At 39.4% G+C, this 14,031-nt stretch overlaps 1 protein-coding gene across 1 annotated transcript; it reads left to right on the top strand.

Moving 5' to 3' along the window:
- The first annotated feature begins 231 nt into the window (after window positions 1-231).
- Window positions 232-13,584, top strand: LOC310952370 (ubiquitin-conjugating enzyme E2 Q2-like). Its single transcript, XM_083920965.1, has 13 exons — window positions 232-892; window positions 1,261-1,365; window positions 3,432-3,554; window positions 3,921-3,974; window positions 4,356-4,496; window positions 5,188-5,272; window positions 5,884-5,944; window positions 6,031-6,121; window positions 6,218-6,276; window positions 6,448-6,496; window positions 6,611-6,706; window positions 8,608-8,674; window positions 10,276-13,584. The coding sequence occupies exons 1-13, from the start codon at window positions 734-736 to the stop codon at window positions 10,305-10,307; spliced, it is 1,122 nt and encodes a 373-aa protein (XP_083777091.1). The 5' UTR covers window positions 232-733; the 3' UTR covers window positions 10,308-13,584.
- Window positions 13,585-14,031: the final 447 nt, after the last annotated feature.

Consider the following 14,031-nt stretch of genomic DNA (forward strand, 5'->3'; position numbering starts at 1 on the left):
TTAGTATCCAAAATATAACGTAATTCAGAATTATAATTTATGAAGAATTTATAAAAAAATAAATAAACCACGTAGAAACCAACTGTCCCGTTTGAACGGTTGGCTATTTTATCCACTAATCTAAACTTGTATTTTCATACCCTCAAAAATACACCGAGGACGCGCTGTATGCTGGGATTCTGCGGGAACGGGGAGGTTGCAGAACGCCATCTTTAAACCCCACCAGAGCCCAGCAGCTACAGTTGTACACCGGGATGAAAAACACTGTCCGTGCAGCGGGATATAAGTTTAGGAGCGTGGAGATGGTGTGATTGTTCCCCGGTTAAGGCAACAATAAACAACTGTCCGATGGGACTGTGAGGAGACGTGTCACGGGACACCACGAGAGCCTTAAACTGTTGTTATCCCAGGCAGACAACAACAATAGACGGAAAGACAACAACAACGGACTAGCTGCGCTGTTTTCAGATGCTAACTGAGAGCCAGCTAACGTTAGCAGCTAACGTTACTTCATCAGCTAAATCTGTCCGTTGGCGCTGACATTTGACTGTTTTATAGCTGGTGCCGTGGTATCCAGCTGCAGATATACAGGAGCGCTCCGCCATTTATTTGCCACATTTGTTTTTAACCTTGTTTTTGTATAAGACAGTTGCGTTGTGGCTTTAGCTTAGCTGAAAAGGCTAAGTCCCGGCTTCTCCCCCTCCCCAGCGGCCCGGCCGGAGATGCGTGGAAGATGTCGGTGTCGGGGCTGAAGGCCGAACTGAAGTTTTTGGAGTCCATTTTTGATCCGAACCACGAACGCTTCAGGATCATCGACTGGAAGCCCGACGAGCTTAGCTGTCAGTTTAATGTAACCGGGGAAAAGCTGTTAATTATCCACTGTAATATCACGGTAAGATGACAGGACTAGTGCTTGAGTAAAGACACTTCCCTTGTTGGTCGTTAGCGAGCTAAAGTTAGCCGCTTACTTGCTAGCCAGGTTAGCAGGCTACCTCAACAACCGTGTAGTCCGATGCTATGCGGGACAGGTTTTTGCGTAGTTTCCTACGTCAATGTCACTGGGAGCTAACACAGTATTTATAGGTGGTTTTGTTGGTCTGTCATTAAACAGAACTGATAAAGCAACCCTGAGGTTAGCAGTAAGCTAACGCTGCACACTGAATGCTAATGTCGCCTATTCAAATGTTATTCTATGTTAAGCCCCTGCGACACGCAATATAGGTCAAATGCATTGATTTAACTGTGTTCCACTGTCTTTAGGAATCTTATCCATCTACGTCGCCAATATGGTTTGTGGACTCTGATGACCCGAGCTTGGCGCAAGTTTTGGAGAGGTTGGAAGATGTGAGAAAAGGCAGCACCCTGGTAGTTATGATGATCTTACTATGTGTCACTGAGGAAAACTTACAACGATGTATGCACAGATTGTGAGGATCTGCTAATCCTTTTGATATTCATAGTTTTTTTTTAAATTTGTATAAATGACAGCATATGAACAAAAATAATAAAATCAATACCCGAAACCCAACCCAAACATACACATGCATGCCACACAAGTATGTCCGTTTCATCTTATCTACAAGTCTAAGGGACTGAATCCCATAAATGCCTAGTAGTATGCATACAAAAACAAAAAGCAATTGGATAACAAGGATAAATACATAAATAAAAACAAGTAGGATCAAATTGTGTCCAGATATTGCACTAAGGGACTCCACAAGATTCTTCTCATTTATGCTGATGTTTTAAGTACTTAGTTCGCTGCTTCTCCATTTGGATCACCAAACAAGTTCATGTAGCCGGTTTCTGAGACAAGGTGGATTTGATTTTTTTCCTATCCATAAAGCGGTTTAAACGTGTAGAGGGGGAATTATTCATGGGGAGTATTAACCTTAAATCTCGATCAAAAATATTGCCTCAACACATCATTCAGGTTTTTTTTGTGAATACTTACAAGAAATAGGTTTAACCTGTGACACAGCTTTTGGCTTCAAGTTAACAAAAATTAACAATTAGCAGATCATTTATTACCCAGGTGCCTTATCATGATAGATCAAAACAGAATTGATATAGCCACAACCAAAATGCTTTCATAGTATTCCTGAGGTGTATTCCATATGACTTAATGAAAAGGCCACACTTTATTTGACTTAACTGAATTGCTTGGCTCTGCATTTATTGACCACAGCCTCTCAGCAGGAGCACCTTCTATGCATGATTGTGACATAATGACAGCATGCTGTATTGAACATCAGAAGGGGGGAGATAACTGTGGTGTCAAATAATCTTTTGGAGTCCCTCTTTAATTGAAGATTCTGATTTGTTGAGCCAGCTATCATATATATATATATATTATATATATATATATATATATTATATATATATATATATATATATAATATATATATATAATATATATATATATATATATATATATATATATATATATATAATATATATTAAACACTTAAGTTCACTGTATACTTGACATTTGTATTCTAGACTAGACTTCATAACACCATGACATTTTTTGCATCATTCTTGCAATATTTTTACGGCATTGAACTAGTTAAAGAGTGTTCGCTAACGCAGGTTGAGGTTTATGTCATTTTAGACTTCTGTTGGCAAGAGGTACACAACTAGGAGCTTATTTCCATGTGCATCCAATTATAATTAAACAACTTGCTGCATAAATGTGTGTGAATTTAAACTTATGTAAAGGGTTGAATGTGTATAAGTGGCAAATACAAAGAGGTCGGTTTTCAGCACCGAACGGCTGTGTCATGAGATCACTGGGAGAACTTTGAGGTCAAAATGTCTATCACAAGCAGATTCTTATGCAATCCTACGTGCATGGTGACATCCTGAGCTTAGTTACCCTACTTATTCATGCTGCGGTCTTTGTGGGACACAAATATGCTTTATATAGAAGGGCTGTCAGGTTTTTTTGGACAGAAGGTTTGTTGTTTGCAACATTACTTAAACTACATTAATCGACTTTCAGATGATTTAGATGTTTAAGTAGCCTATGTTTGCAATGCATCCAATTTGCAAATGCAGAACCCATAAGTCAATGTTTTTTAGGTTTATATTATTACTTTTAAGTCATATCTGATAGTAACTGACCCTGACTTTATTGCACGATTTTACAAATTTCCACAGTTGGAGTTTGAATGCCCTGCAACACACTTCGTAGTGAATAATGTCTTTTGTCCTTATCCGAAGCATGCGTATACTGTACATATTGTAAAGCCCATCGAGGCCAATTTGTGATATTGGACTATATAAATAAAATTGACTGGGCTTAATGATCTACTATTGTTCCTGCCTGCTATAATGTGTCTGTCACATTTGCTGCGTAGCTTTATATGCAATCTCAAATTGTTTATCTAACTCTGTATCCCCTTCTCTTTGTGGTTTGTCTCTCCTAGCTTTTGCAGCAGTTGAAGAAACTCATTTGTGACCTTTGTCGGCTCTACAACCTTCCCCAACATCCAGATGTGGAGATGCTGGACCAGCCTCTGCCCGCAGGCCCTGTCGCACCAGACCGAAAGGCAAGGCTCACTAGTTCACACTAGTGAAATATCTTCCTGTGGCATGGCGTGGAATGGCCTAGCCAGGTCATGCCATTATTGGATTACCTTTAAGAAATAAGACATGCCTATTTAAATAATGTTTTACTGTGCACTTCTGAACCACTTTAGCTTGGTAATGAAATAGCAGCCTACATCACAGAAGGCCATAGTGATTGATGTGAAGGTGTTTAAACTGATCAATATGTTCTTCCTGTGGTTATGGTCAGTAAAGGGTGGTTTTGTGTAAAAGACCACTCAGCTCAGAGAGTCTCTTTCCAATGACTTTAATCAGCTTGACTTGACTCAATGCCTTCTTTGTGCTGTTTGTGGTATATGTGTGTATAGCATGGGACAGAGGAGGTCACATCTGAAGAAGAGGAGGAGGAGGAGATGGGAGAGGTAAGTGATCTTCTTTGGTCTAAACACCTAGTGCATGGGGTTGCTCAGATTAGGTTTGGGTGAGCATCATTTAAAAAAGATGTTTAAATGTTTTTTTAATTGGTATGTTATCTTTCCCAAATACAAACACATGATTATTGTTTTTAGGTTTGATTATGATCTAGTCGCATTGGATACTGATAAACTAATGTTTAACAAAAACAAAAAACAATTCAAATACAACGTTTCCTTTATTACTATGTTATTCTAGTGAACAAAAGTCTCATTACGTCTTTTGACTAAGCACTGGCTTTGATCTTCGAGCTGCTTTTTATGTTACCTTTATTGCTGGATGACCAGAAACTATCTAAAATGTTCAAAATATCCATAATGAACCAACAGGACATAGAGGATTTGGACCACTATGAAATGAAAGAGGAGGAGCCCGTGGATGGGAAGAAATCTGAGGATGATGGCATCGAGAAGGAGAATCTGGCCATCCTGGAGAAGATCCGAAAGAACCAGAGGCAAGACCACTTGAATGTAAGTCTTTATTTAGTAAAAGTGTGTGTGTGCGTGCGTGTGTGCAATTAGAGATGCACCGATTCGGTATTGACTAATTAGCTGGATCGGATGAATGAGGCCGATCCAGCATTCTATTTTTTTATATTAATATCATAAATTTACTTATTTCCTTTTGCTGCTACTGTACACTTTATTTGTTAATAAATAATATTAAGTGCATTAGAATCTGTGTTCATTTGTTACCTTTTTTTTAACAAAGCTAAATGTTTATGTGAAGCCTGAGGCCTTCACTCACATGGCAAGGTATACGCTTCATTCATTCAACAGTAGTATCAGATCGGTATCGGTCATCGGCTGATTTGCTCAGCCCAGGTATCGGTATCAGATTGGATCGGAAAAAACTGGATCAGTGCATCCCTTTTATTTATATATATATATATATATATATATATACTGTATATATATAATGTTGCATGCTTTCATGCACTTATTTTACCCTTTAAAAAAAATATATATATTTTGAGGATCAGTGAAACATTCTCTCAAGGGATGTACTGATATAAATATAAAAATATCGATGTCTATTGGAATAGCGCTCTCTCTTTGATGTTGGCCCAAGTCAAGTAGAGATGACAGGTTTACCCTGACAGTGAATTGCGAAGTACGGTCTCTGTCTCTATTTTTACAGTTTTTGTTTTGAATTTTGCAGGGAGCTGTGTCTGGTTCAGTGCAAGCCTCTGACCGCCTGATGAAGGAGCTTAGAGAGATCTACAGGTCTCAGAGTTACAAGACAGGTATGCACTCCGCATAACATTCTGCTCTTTGGCACATATCGTGCAAAGAACACTTAGAAATAACTCTTCTCACTCTGTGATTGACACGAATTGGTGAAGACGTGGCATTGTAATACAAGAGCCATGATGTTTATACAATCAGAGATGAACATTTGATGGTGAGATTAGTTGTGCAGAATTCAAAATGTGCCTAACTCTTTGACTTGTCCATTTGAAGTCAGCACCACCCTTATGAGGGTGTGGTGGCAATACTTGGGGTTACTGCACCCTTAATTGTAACTTGCAACCGTCTCTTGTATGCTTTAGTAATAGCTATAAGGACTTTGGCACGCTTTCCACAGCAACTAAATAAAGAAAAATGAATAACCCCTTTTTAAAACATTGGCATAGACCCAATTTGAAGTAATTTATTTTGTCTTCACCTTTGAACAAGGCTTAATGTAATTGCTGCAGAATTGACAGTGGTATGTAATCAGAGGTACCAATTATAATACATATTATGCATTGCCTCACTGCATTACCTTTCTGTTTATGAAAAATTCTCTTATCTTTTACAAGACCTTGCATGGGTAGACATCTGGGAACTCATATCTAATCAATTTATATTACAGGCATCTATTCAGTTGAGCTTGTTAACGACAGCCTGTATGAATGGCACGTCAAACTAAGGACGTAAGTAACCGTGGGATCTTGTGTCACATATTGTTTTTCTCTGTCAGCATAAACACAGCCTGATTACATAATTTAATGACCAACAGGGTGGATCCAGATAGCCCCTTACACAGTGATTTACAAGTCCTAAAGGAAAAGGAAGGGATGGATTACATTTTATTAAACTTCTCCTATAAAGTGAGTAAAATTGACTCTGCATTTATTAAGATGAAACACCATTTTGGAGTCTTTGAAGTCTGTGAATTGACCATTTTCGCTGGTCTTGCTCTACAGGATAATTTCCCCTTTGATCCACCATTTGTCCGGGTAGTTTCGCCTGTGCTTTCTGGAGGGTGAGTTAATTTAACTGGTTTCACAGTTTCTTCCATCCCCATCAACTATTTTCTTAGTTGAGGCTGAGTCAGTGAATAAACTGATTAAAAGTGTCTTTTTCTTTCAGATGAGGACTTCATTGTGTTGTTCTGATACCCCTTTCTCTGATCTCTGATCTGTCCTTTCTTTAGTTATGTTCTTGGAGGAGGTGCCCTGTGCATGGAACTTCTCACCAAACAGGTATATTTGTGGGTTTAAAAAAAAAAAGCAAACATGAATATGAATTGCATTATATTTGCATCTGTTTTACATTTTAAAACCCACTCTTATTGACATTGGGTTTCCTGAATGCAGGGTTGGAGCAGTGCCTATTCCATTGAGTCTGTCATCATGCAGATCAATGCCACTTTAGTCAAAGGAAAAGCCAGAGTGCAGTTTGGAGCCAATAAGGTCAGTGAGGAAGCACTCAAGTTTTCTGTTCAAGTCAGGAAATGTCCTGTAATAATGTTGAGCTCACATAATAAATTATGTGAATCGTAATGACAGCGTTTTGACCCTGCGCACGGGTGTGTGTGATAATTGGCGTGGGATAGGAGGTGCAGTGTGTCGCCACAAGGTAGATGCTTATCGTTTTGTGCTGTCTTGTATTTGGCATATTATCTTAATTGGAACCTGATCTGGCTACCTGCCAGACTCTCAGAGTTTGAGAAGTACCAAGGGAAATATTTAAGCCCCTCTCAGAAGCTCATAGAGGCAAATCCCATGTCATTGTGTGTTTTAATATAGTCTTAAATTAGTTGATGTGTCTCACTTTTAGTTTCATGTGTTTCATCATTTCCCAATCTAATCAATGCAGGCAAAGCATAATGTGCAACTAGGATAACATTTATTTGTAAATTGCTTTACATTGTATCAGAGGGCAGTCTATTTTTTTCAACCAAAAAATTTGACCCCCACCAGTTTTCACCCATGATTTTGCAGGAGTAAGACATCTGTGTGTTGTTTGAGGTGAAAATAAGTGTTTTGAGAGTATAATTATTTAGGAAATTGTGCAAATTGTACACCATAGCTCTAATAAAGCTCTACCAGGACTGGAAAAATGCATTCAATATGATTGTTTCATGAGCTTTACCCCTCGTCACTTTAAGATATACCAGCCTGGGATAAACCGGTGTTTGCTGTCAGTGTGAATAGTTTAACACATGTTAGAAAACCTGGTTTTATGACCGCTCTCTGGGTTAAGCCCTTCATCTGTAACCACTTCACTTTAGTATGAAAAGCTGACTACAGTTACTATAGGATTACAACAGTCTTACACAATGTCTACAGCATGTACGCAGAGTAGCTTCAGTCCTTCTGTGTACACAGGATCTGATCAGTCAGATTATTCAGTGTAGATCACCTGTGCGCTAAGAGACCAGCACACAACCACTGAAGGTACATGCTTTAAATGGAAGGAAATAGACATGATGCATAAAACAGGCTTCGGTAGGCAGTTTCTTGAATATAACATGAGTGAAACGCAAACTATTATGTGGCCTTTGTAGACTGCTAAAAATAAAAAGGTATTGGTTTCAGATACACATGAGAAGGATGACTGAGCCTCCTGTGTAAGACGTTACTGTATAAATTGAGTGACACTTTTAGCCTTCTTGGCTATAGACTTGGCTGCTTGATGCCAGTTTCACAAAGATTATTCAGTAGACTTCCTCGAGTTTTATGAAGGTCTTGATTTCACTCTTAGATTAATCTAATGTAAGTTTCACAAAATATAAAAACTGACTCTCTTTTAGACTAAGAATTTAGCCACCTTATTGCCAGGCCCCTAGTTTTAAGAAAAAAACTGAGGCCCACACCTGTTAAACACTGGCACTAAAAGACAAAAAAGATCTTGAGGTGCTTCTTTAGCTCACCTGGTAGAATGCGTGCACCAATTATCACAGTGACCCATGTTCGATTCTAGCCCAAGACCTTTGCAGCATGTCCCCTGTCTCTCTCCGATCACTATCCAATAAAGCAGAAATGTTAAAAGTATATCTTTTAAAAAAAGATGAAAAGCCACAGCATCTCCACTGACGGACTAAAGATGAGCTATAAACATTGCCGCACTCACTGACTTCAGTCAGCCATTATCATATAGATGTGTACAGTCTTGTGTAATTCCTATTAATGAAGGGTGATGACCAGGTGTGCGGGAAACCAGGAAACCGGTCCGTAATGAATGGTCAAAAAGGGGGAGAATGCATGTTTGCTTATAGAAAACAGCTGTCATTGCTGTGTCCTGTTCTGCACTGTCATCATAAACCCAGTGCACACTCTAAGGTTGATTTTATTTTCATCTTTTAATGCAGAACCAGTACAATCTTGCCAGAGCACAGCAGTCCTACAAATCCCTGGTTCAGATCCATGAAAAGAATGGTGAGTGTTTTTGTCTCCAGTATTATCAACGGTAGCACACAGTTGATTTTGGCGCTCTTATTGAAACCTAAAAGCAAGACGTCACCAGCTAGTGTCGAGCTAGTTTTTGTATAGAGTAGATGGATACTCAAATGTCTAAATGTTAAGTCTGCTGAAATTGCGTTCCAAAACAGATGGAGAGATCTGTTAGAAAGCATCTCTTCTCTCCGTTTGAGATCACTGCTTTTGTGCTTGAATCTTGAAAAATAGATTTAATAAAATATAGAACAATGATAAACAAACGATTCAGACCCTTTGCCCTCAGCTAAGAACTTAATGTTTTCAGGAGTTTATAACATACATCTGGACTATACAATGCTATGTGTATATTTAAAATTCCTCTCAATATGAACTAAACTGCATAAGGAGAGATAAGACGTTAACAGCTGATATTATTTAGAACTGGTAGTATTTAAATCCATGTGCAGCCCGGCGGTGGAGTGGTTAGCACTGCCGCCTCACATTAACTGGATCAGGGTTCGATTTTGCATGTTTTCCTGTGAAATGTAGCTTGGTGTGTCTCTCTCTCTCTCTCTCTCTCTGTCTCTCTCTCTCTCTCTCTCTCTCTCTCTCTCTCTCTCTCTCTCTCTGTCTCTCTGTCTCTCTGTCTCTCTGTCTCTCTGTCTCTCTGCCTCTGTTCGTGTGTGTGAGAGAGAAATGAGGCTGCCTTGATTGTGTGGTCGGAAATGTTGAGATTAAAACAACTATCTGACGTAAAACAATTGTTGTGAAGTTTACTTGTGCTACATTAGAGGGTTAAAAGACACAAGAGGAAGTCACACAAATGGGCCACCCTGCATTATACAGTATGTCAGGGAAGTAGTAGTAGTGCATGGGTGCATTGGTTACACAGTCCATTATGGAAGATGACAAATCTCCTAAGTAATGGTCTTAACAACTATTACATTAATTTATACAACTTGCTGTGTATTCAAAATGTTATGTTCAGGTCCAATGATGAATGTTGACATTATTTCCCAGACATGGCACATTGCTATATATGAACTGAATGCTTTGTGACTTTGATCATTATAATTGGCTGTTTCCAAGCAGAGCAGAATACAATAATGATATGACCAGTCAAATCCAATTAATATGCAGTTTACTATCAAATAGAATAGAATAAACAAGATAAGCAAAGAAACAGCACTGGTAAGTCCATTAATAACCATTAATGCAAATTTTTGTGTTCCTTGACCTCTGTGAAAACTCCAAGCTGCGTTTTAAAGCAGAAGATCAGGGGAAATTACGTAAATTACTTTTACTGTCAGGCTACATTGAGCGATATTTAATTGCAGTTGGACATAAAAGTTGAGAGCTGAAAGCCTAACTAAAAGTTTTTAAAAATTCAGAACTATATGTGCCCTAGGCCTGACCACTGAACACTTTTTGCCCAGTGTTTTGGTTCTTGGACTAACCAGACATGGTTGGAAATGCAGGTACAAATAAATGAGGAAGAAAGTGATGCATATACAAAAAGCATCTACATGTAAACCTGAGAAATTGTCGGGGTTTTTTTTACTGTAAAGTCATTCATTCTTTGTTGTTGTTTGTTCCCTTAGGCTGGTACACACCCCCTAAGGAGGACGGCTAAAAGACCTCCTGTCTTTCCTGCACTTGGACCACGTCTTCGATTTATTTTTTCCTTGCGACCAATTTTTTTTTTTATCCTGCAAACCATTTTGTTCTCTAGATGAGTCTGAACTCCAAACCAAATTCCTCATACAGTGCCCACCTAGAAACTAGCACACACACACACACACACACACACACACACACACACACACACACACACACACACACACACACACACACACACACACACACACACACACACACACACACACACACACACACACACACACACACACACACACACACACACAAACCACCTGAAATTTACATCCAAGCTCATCAGCTACTCCCAAGGGTCTCCTCAATATTTCTCTGTACATCTGTTGTCTGATACAATCTAATTTTCCATTGCAACACTCATCCCATACTCCAGGAAAGCGGTGGACTAAATATCGCACAAACTCACCCTTTGGATTTGGCGTTGAGCATGCCAAGGTTACTTGCTGGCCGTGAGTCGAAAGGGGCAGCATGGCTTTATCCGCCAGCAGTGGCAGTCTGATGCCAGTCGCAGGACACTGCCTCTCCGGCCACAGACTGGATCCGAGATTGGCATGCGATACACCCTGACATGATGCAGTGGTTGCTGGGAAGAACTTTTAAATGCGGGTGGTAAAAGAACCACTACCTTTTCTCTCCATGGACGGCCTCTGTAATATTGTGCTCATGTATTATTTTTGCAAAGCCAAGATCCCTCCTCTGGAATAACATGTTTCTGAGGCTAGCTTGCTTTCAAACATCTTATCTTTTAAAGCTTGAAGCCCAGAGGTGGGGGAGGAAGATAGAGACTTTTTGCAGCCCGGGTGGGAAAGTCCATAATGAAGAACAGCATCCTGCTGAGCTCCAAAGTTGGAGAACACTGTCATCATTACAACCAGCAACCGGACAACTCCCTGCAGGAGAGGTTTGGTGTGTTGCAGGTTGGCAACAAAGAAACATGACCAGGCAAAGCAGGGGCGTGTTTGTTTTGGATCACACTGTAATGTAGTTGATTTTAACTCCACGTGTAAACATGTAAATTTGTATTTCTGCAAAAGGATTTAATTGTTTATAATGTAACATTGTCTGGGTCTTTGGCTGGGCAAAGACTGTATTACTATATACCCTTGACTATTAACAGACAGCAGGGGCACTGCAAATTCTCAAGACCCATTCAGAATAAGAAAAAGTTGCTTCATGGATACTCTTGCAGAAGGAAACAAAAGTACACCGTGATCTTATGTAAGCTTAATGACTACTGCGGTTTTGTTCTTTTTTTTTTATATATATATATTGATTTGTAATCCATGTTATTGGCAACATCAGCAGTACCATTCCTTTATTTGATGGCACCTCTAATCTACAATGGTCATTACAATGGCATAGACAACGCTGTTTCTGGCATTCTAGAGGTTTGGCCATTCATATCTAATCACTCAAACCGGATGAACCTCAGTAAGGCTATGCAGTGAAGACATAGTCTCATGGAGTTTTGCTGTACTGAAGAAAATGAGTCTTAACAGTGTAGTCACCTGCTTAGTTCTTGTAGCTGGTTCACATCCTGAGCACTTTGCCAATCCTGCAGTCTGGGGGGAAAATGTGACCTTTTTACCTTCTGACTTTTCCTTGACCTCATGGCTGGTTTTAAAAAATGCAGCCAGAGTTTCAAATTCACAGCAATAGTCTCAACCATATACCTTCTAGCTTCACACCTGGAAAGAGTGACTGGAGTCTGTTCCATTTCCAGAATATTTGTTCAGATTTGCCACAGGAGGGACCCAGCTCTTCCCACCATTACCAACTCCCGGGTACTATTCATAACCACTCTAAGCACTGCTGTACTACTCCTCAGTGTGCTGGGTCTTTGATGTAATGTGAATATGCAGAAAACTGTGGAGCATTCCAATTAATGCAGTTACACGTTTGTTGTGGGTGTTCTATTGTGTGGTTACTTGCATCGTTTTAAGTATATTGTCCTGAAAACCAGCATAGAAAGCTTAGTTATGCTAATTCATACAGTCATTCCTCCATTTTTACATTGATTTAGAATTTTCTTAGCGACGCTCACCTCAGTCACAACTTTCAAAACAGGTAGAGATGGGTATAAAACATACAGCCTCTTCATATTCAGCACACTTGTTTAGACTTGCAGGATATTTACAGCAGGTGTCATCCTCCCCTCTTGTTTCACCACAAGCAAAAATCCCAACATGACTATGGATCATTGGCATGGTTGTTAGCTGTTGTGATGCCATTGGTAACGTACTAATCACTTCATTCTGGTCACTTTGTCGAACCCACCCCTGCATTCTCTGGAGAAGCAAACTCAGGAATACATACTGCACACTCGATTTTGCTAAGGATTGCTTCAGAATGGCGTCATGACATGCAAGATTGAATGTGTCAATCTTTTTTTGGGGGCCATTTAAAAATCTGTCTTACTGAGAGGCATTGCAGTGTGTTTTGCTGTCGAATTGCACACACTTTGATTTTCTGAATACTGTTGAGGTTAAATAATTATTAATCAAGTTTTTGGAACGATCAGATATGTGGAGCAGGGATTTTCTCCCACCTTAAAATTAACTCGCTCTTGATGAGGGGTTCAGAACACATCTACCCTGTACTTTTGATATTGCTGTATTTTGCATGTCAATATATCAATGGGTGTTTTCCCAAAGCTACTGAAGGCAAAGAGTGGTTTGGTAAGGTGGTAAAAAGACTAGATGTATCCGTTTTTCATTGTGTTTACTAAACTTGTGGTTTCCTACATCAGTTCACAGGATCATTTCTGCCTGTGTGCCGCTTATTATGCAGGTCAGATACTATAAGAGACGCGCTGGCTTACAAGACATCCTACCTGCTTGGATTACCTTTAAAGATGCCAGGATCCCCCAAAAAAGTAGCAGTTCAGATATGTGTGCCATCAGAACAATTGTAAGCCCACATCTTTATCCTGACCTTTGGAATAGAGGTGCACTCCAAGTCTGTTGTGCACTGAATAACTTCTCACACCAACTCCTGTTGTCGGACTAACAAAAAACTCTGCTTTGGCGAGCAACAAATTGGTCTGAGGTCTGAATTAGCCTGACTCTGGGTTCTTTACCTTGCTTCGTTAACTGCAGTGGCCGGGTTATAAAGTTATGCACTGTTAGCATGCTTTGGTTTGGTTTCAATTTTTTTCCATTGCAAGGGTGATTTTGACCATGTAAAGTAATTTGTAAACTTGCATCAAGTTTATAAATAAAGAATTTTATGAAATATCTCTTTATTCTGTGCTAATGAAAATTGTCTGTCTGAAGTAAATGTAAGATTATTATTTCCTGGAAGAGTATTTATCCAAAATCTTCCTGCTATTGAATCAAATGTATCATCCCTAAATAGGAACATATTTATTGACTAGCTAATAAATACATCAAACTGGATCTTTGGTTACAGTGAAATGCACTTCATAAATTACATCCAATTTAGAGAGCACTAAAACTGAGCTAAAGTTGTTCCACATGGATCCTGGTGTTTCAGGTCATGTATTTCTTCTGTTTTCCAGCAGATGGTGAGATCTTTGCTAAAACATTTAGGTGTTAGTTTTTATCTAGAGCTCGGGGTTCAGCCATCCCTGCCCTCTTGGCCCAGGGTCTGAGTTAGTGCTTTTGAGGCAGTGCCCCTGTGGTTGGCCTCTGACATACATTACTGTTGCTTTTGTAAAAAAT

Source organism: Echiichthys vipera (assembly GCF_963691815.1).
Source record: "Echiichthys vipera genome assembly, chromosome: 1".
NCBI lineage: Eukaryota > Metazoa > Chordata > Actinopteri > Perciformes > Trachinidae > Echiichthys > Echiichthys vipera.

Bases quoted from the DNA above. Each gene is read 5' to 3' on its own strand.
- LOC310952370 (XM_083920965.1), top strand. From the start codon at position 734: ATGTCGGTGTCGGGGCTGAAGGCCGAACTGAAGTTTTTGGAGTCCATT. The intron at 6,277-6,447 runs GTGAGTTAATTT...TCCTTTCTTTAG, and splicing joins TCGCCTGTGCTTTCTGGAGG to TTATGTTCTTGGAGGAGGTG. The intron at 6,707-8,607 runs GTCAGTGAGGAA...CTTTTAATGCAG, and splicing joins TGCAGTTTGGAGCCAATAAG to AACCAGTACAATCTTGCCAG.